Source organism: Takifugu rubripes, chromosome 14 (assembly GCF_901000725.2).
Source record: "Takifugu rubripes chromosome 14, fTakRub1.2, whole genome shotgun sequence".
Lineage (NCBI taxonomy): Eukaryota > Metazoa > Chordata > Actinopteri > Tetraodontiformes > Tetraodontidae > Takifugu > Takifugu rubripes.
In genome coordinates this window covers 639,890-645,000 of record NC_042298.1, presented here as the reverse complement: position 1 = coordinate 645,000, position 5,111 = coordinate 639,890, and the positions used below count along the sequence as shown (strand labels likewise).

Here is a 5,111-nt window from a genome sequence, read left to right as displayed (position 1 = left end):
GTCCAGCAGGTCCTGAAGGAGGTCCTGAACCTGTGGCTCAGTGCTACAAACTTCCATCGCCACATTTCACTCTTTTGGTTTTCTGCACGTTATTGCTTGGCAGGAGCGCTCCAGGAAAAGGAGAAAGAAATGTCATGACAATAATTGAGAGGACCGATCAAAGTAAATTACTGAGGCAGTTTATTTAGAAAAAAGTTAGTCTGAGTCCTGTGTTTGAGAGAGAGTGTGTGAGATTGCATGTGTGTGTCCCTCCCTCCCTCAGTGGGAGCCTGCATAAATTCTGTATACTGATTCAGACTGATTGATCTCCCTGCTACGTCTTGGTTCTGTGCATCCAGTTTTATGTCATTGAGTACGCTGCGTGTGACGCTACACTCAACGAGATTGTGACCCTGGAGCGGTTGCGGCCAGTGAATCCGAATAAGCCGATGGTCAAAAATACCTTCATCAAGATCAGAGTGGATGTCCCAGAAGATCTCCAGCTGATGTGAGTGTTGACTTTTAGGACAAGCTCCTCAAGGCTGGTGGCTGTCCATCAATACTGCCCACATAATCAGCTCATGTTGTTCTTTAGCTTTGAAGCCTTACTGTATATTATGGAGGTCATATTAAACCTGTCTGAGCCTGGCATCCTCTCTAAGAGAGGGCTTGTTGCAGGTACAGCTAAAGCAGGCCTGGGTACTCACTGGTGGCATCTGTCTGCAGGTGTTCCAGTGAGTCAGCACATAAGGAGTATAAGAAGGCCATCAGAGCCTTCAGCGTCACCTACGACCCCAAGAAACAGCAGCTGGTCATACTGGTTAGTTCAGCCTTTATCCCAGACACGTGCGGAGCGTCTTTGGCTGCTGCCGTCCCTTTAACCGTGTCCTGTCATAGATGAGCAGGTAACATGTTCTGATTGTCTGTCTCAATCGTGGTCAGTCTGTGAACGAGGTAACCCGGAAGAGGACCAGCATGATCAATGATATGCACTTCCGAAGCCTCCGAAGCAAACTCTTCGTCATTCAGGGTAACCGAGAGGCCATCAGACACCTGGAGGTGCGTGCTCCTGCAGGATATGGTGGTGCTCCACCACTGAGTCAGGAGCTACATTCACTTTGTTTGCTGCTCTGCAGAAGTCCAGACAGATGGCAGCACGTTTTCACGAGCAGTTTACTGTCAGGGAGGACCTGATGGGTCTGGCCATTGGCACCCACGGGGCCAACATCCAGCAGGCCCGTAAGGTCCCCGGAGTCACCAATATAGATCTGGATGAGGAGACCTGCACCTTCCACATATACGGAGAGGTAGCCGCTCCCTTCGTTCACTCGTGTCTCAGGGACTGAGCCTTCTAGCTTATTGTTGTTTGTTTCAGAACCAGGAAGCGGTACGGTTAGCAAGAAACGTTCTGGAATTTACCGAGGATGTCATCGACGTTCCTCGAAACTTAGTAGGTAAGAAAGCCCTTCTATTGGTGGTGCTGCACACATCCATTCATGCCCTGCAGAATGTGACACAGCTTTGCCTTTCTAGGAAAGGTCATCGGCAGGAATGGCAAACTGATCCAGGAGGTGGTGAATAAATCTGGGGTGATTCGGGTTTGTATTGAACCTGAGAGTGAGACCAGTCCACCAGCAGCTGCAGCAGACAAGGTGGGTGTCGAGGAGCTCTGAGAGCACATGGGGCTCTCTGCCATCAGTCTGTATGGAGGTGCCAGGGCTACCAGCTGCCCCTTTAGATGGCTTCTGTAGCTCCTGTCATTAATACATTAGACTACAGATGAGCCCGCGTACGTTGGTTCATGTTATTTCTCATACTTTCTGATGCCATCTCCCCTCCGGGACATGGCTCTGATGAACCTTGCATCCATGTCTTTCCTGCTTGCCCAGACCAGGTCCCAGGGACCTGCAAGGGGTGTGTGAGCAGACCCCTGCTGTTACCACCCTGTAACCCTCTCCTCTCTCTGACAGGGGCTGGTGCCATTCGTTTTTCTGGGGACAAAGGAGAGTATCTCCAATGCCAGAGTGCTGCTGGACTACCACCTGAATTACCTGAAGGTTGGTGCCCTCAAATATACCTTTATGCCAGTTCTTGGACCGTGTTTCCTGAAAGGAGAAAAGCTTCAAAGGGTGAATATAGGGTTGATGTATGGGCGCTTTAATGGCTGCTGATGCTCTGATCTCAGGAGGTGGACCAGCTTCATTTGGAGCGTCTTCACATTGATGAGCAGCTTAGACAGTTTGGAGGAGGACCAACAGCAGCTCCCCGCATGACAAAAGACAAACACTCACTGTTGGACAACGGTGTCGATCCAGGGTCTAGCAGAGGAGCAGCAAGAGGTCCAGGCCAAGGAGGAGAGGCGTTGATGGTTTCAGGTATGCTCACCTTTGTTACTGCTCTGGAAGCAGCAGCTCTGCTCTTCCCCTCAATGCCCAGGCCTCTTTTATTACAGCTGTAGCTGTTCAGAGATGGGCTTCACCACAGTAATTTAAGATGTTTAAGCTAGCTTATTGTTAACATGAATTCTGCCCACATTGTCCAGCAGCCAACTCGGGAGCATCCAACCCCTCAGAGACAAGTTGTGAGCACAAAGATGAACTCACCGATTGGTCGTTGGCCCCCGCTGATGAGCAGGTGTCCGCAAGTGGGGTCCAGCCAAGACGTACAGATGACAGGAAGAGGGGGACAAAGGGACGAGGGGGGAGAGGAAGAGGAGCAAATAAAGGTAGACAGGCTAGCTGCAATTGAAATCCAGATGAATTGATCAATATGTTTGTCGTTGTCATGAAATGTGCAGATAAGGATCTGTGAGAAGAGTGTGTTGTTGGCAGGGTGAGCTAAAGCAGGTGTCCCTGACCACCAGGAGTTAGCCGTGCACGTCCTCCTCCTGCACTGCTGGTTGTGCTGAATGTAACAATCAGGCCAACATCTGTGAAGCGTGACTGATCAACCTGCGTGTTCTCTGTTTGAGTTTCATGACAGGAGGGAACGGTGACTGTTTCCCTGTGTTTCTGTGATGTAGGTGGGGACATGCAGTTTACGTCTCATTATATCAGAGAGGAGGACTCTCTACAGGCAAGACTTTCACTCTTCACCTTTAACAGGAGGCAAACTTGCTCACGTGGCTTTTCCTCTCATCTTCTTAACCGCTTTATCCCTTCGGGGGTCATGGGGGGGTACGAAGCCCCTAGGCAGACAAAACATGCATCTGAAGATGTTCTGGGGCCAGAACACCTCCAGATCACTGCCGAGGTACTCTTGAGCAAGGTACTGAACCCACAAATGCTCATGTGGGGCCCTGCGATGAAGTGACTCATCCAGGGGGGAGCTGCCTTTGCCCATATGTGCCCCCTCCCCGTGCTTGGCTTTTCTCACCTAACATGTATAAAAAAGCTGTGATTGGCCCTGAGTTTGAGCGTCCTGTGAGACGGGGGACTTGGTTGTTGGGCAGAACTGGCTGAAGCCGTGTAGTGTGCCCTGCTTTAGGGAGAAACCTTGGTTGGTTTGTCTGTGCTGCATGTCCAGCTTGTCTCAGCTCCTTTCCTGTCCTCACTGTCAATAAAAGAACTATCTGCTAACTTCCTCCAGATCCGTGTGGATTGTAACAACGAGCGCACGGTACAGCACTCCTTTGGTAAGCGGCGAGGCGCCAGTGGCCCCTCCTCTCACAGCGGCGACAGCAGGGGTCCCTATTGTCCTCAAAGTCAAAAAGGCAACACGGAGCGAGGGCTGAAGAAAGACAAGCAGGACTCTCATTCACTGGTGAACGGAGTGTCAAAGATGGACCACTTAAAGACCATTTGATCGACAGAACGGAGAAGCTGCAGCGCTAACGTCATCCCTCTGTCTGAGTCCACACAACATCTGCATAGAAGAGCTTATTGTGTAGTTTGGATATGTATATACAGTTCTGTTGTACGGTTTTTCCAGCATTTTGTTGTCTTACAACCTGATGCCAAAATAAAAATGGTTCCGGTATCCTCTCATTCATTTCCACTCCCTGGCCCAACAGGCTGCACACTTAGTTAAAAGCAGGCTACACACATCTGGACCTGCAGAAGATCTCACATTCCTCTGGGCTGGGGACACTCAGTGGATGTGTCCGGTCCGGTCAAAAGACACAGCTGCTCTTTTCTCTGTCTTCTCAATATTATTGTTGTTGATTAGAGTGTCGGAATTTCTTTTCAAGGCTGTGATTACAGGCTGGTTCTGCCTCAGCAGAAATTTGCTGGTCAGAAAAGTGATAATCAACCCAAACTTATCGTTTCCACTAGTTTTCTCACCATATTGGTCTGCAGGCGTGGCCGCGGTGCCCCTCTCACGGGCCTCCATTAGGAGGGACAGGAGCATCAAGTACACTGTAACTGAGACTGAAACATACAACATTTAGTCATCAGCTTGATGCTGTCATATTTTAATTGGACACAAATTCAGGGTCAAAGCCACCAAGGTGTACACACACGTTGCATTACGCTGCTGTTGCATCCTTAACCATCTTTGAAACTGAAACCAACACAGTTACCTAATTTATCAGGTAATTGTTGCAGCAACTTTATTTGTTTTGTCATTTTTCTGGGAGCTCTTAGTAGCTCTTCTAAGGTATGTTTAATGCATTGTTTTAAAAAGGAGTGAAAGCAGGAATAGTTATGTGTGTTATGCTATTGATTAGTCCAACATGAGCACATGAGATTTTCCAGTCCAGATGGCGCTGTAGCAGACGGCAGCCACTCCTCGCGCTCTACAGCACTGTGTGTGTTTTTTACTCATTTTAGCTTGTTTTTTAGTATTTCACTTTGTCACGAAGTTACTTTTTCCTATTTTATTATATTTTTATTATCTTTAATAGGTTTGATGGGGTGAAATGGTGGTGGGGAATTTTGTAGATGCTGTAGATCTTTGGAGATGCTAATTTCCCTGGTGGACACCCCCTAAAGGGATCAATAAAGTACTCTTGAATCTTGAATCTTGAATCTTGAAGCTATGAAATAGTTATGGAGGAGACATTTTACAGCAAGTCTTCTTTCTGACATCTTCACTTTTTTATCGTGTCACTAAGATGCATATTTTTATTTATAATTCACAGTTTGTGGCTGCATCTGTGACTCATGGACAAACAAAGCAGCTGGTGGTGC

General features: G+C 48.3%; 1 protein-coding gene across 5 annotated transcripts in view; it reads left to right on the top strand.

The window, feature by feature from the left end:
- fmr1 (fragile X messenger ribonucleoprotein 1) overlaps positions 1 to 3,957 on the top strand; it is a 5,647-nt gene extending 1,690 nt beyond the window's left edge. For 3 of the 5 annotated variants that reach the window (XM_003977047.3, XM_011618110.2, XM_011618111.2), the window contains 11 exons: positions 339 to 487; positions 706 to 799; positions 922 to 1,038; positions 1,116 to 1,286; positions 1,355 to 1,433; positions 1,513 to 1,631; positions 1,950 to 2,036; positions 2,165 to 2,354; positions 2,522 to 2,704; positions 3,002 to 3,054; positions 3,568 to 3,957. In XM_003977047.3, the coding sequence (XP_003977096.1) occupies positions 339 to 487; positions 706 to 799; positions 922 to 1,038; positions 1,116 to 1,286; positions 1,355 to 1,433; positions 1,513 to 1,631; positions 1,950 to 2,036; positions 2,165 to 2,354; positions 2,522 to 2,704; positions 3,002 to 3,054; positions 3,568 to 3,783 (1,458 nt within the window). In that variant the 3' untranslated portion in view covers positions 3,784 to 3,957. The remainder of the gene's footprint in view (positions 1 to 338; positions 488 to 705; positions 800 to 921; positions 1,039 to 1,115; positions 1,287 to 1,354; positions 1,434 to 1,512; positions 1,632 to 1,949; positions 2,037 to 2,164; positions 2,355 to 2,521; positions 2,705 to 3,001; positions 3,055 to 3,567) is intronic. The other 2 variants (XM_011618109.2, XM_011618112.2) reach the window with 2 other exon arrangements.
- The last annotated feature ends 1,154 nt before the right edge of the window (positions 3,958 to 5,111 follow it).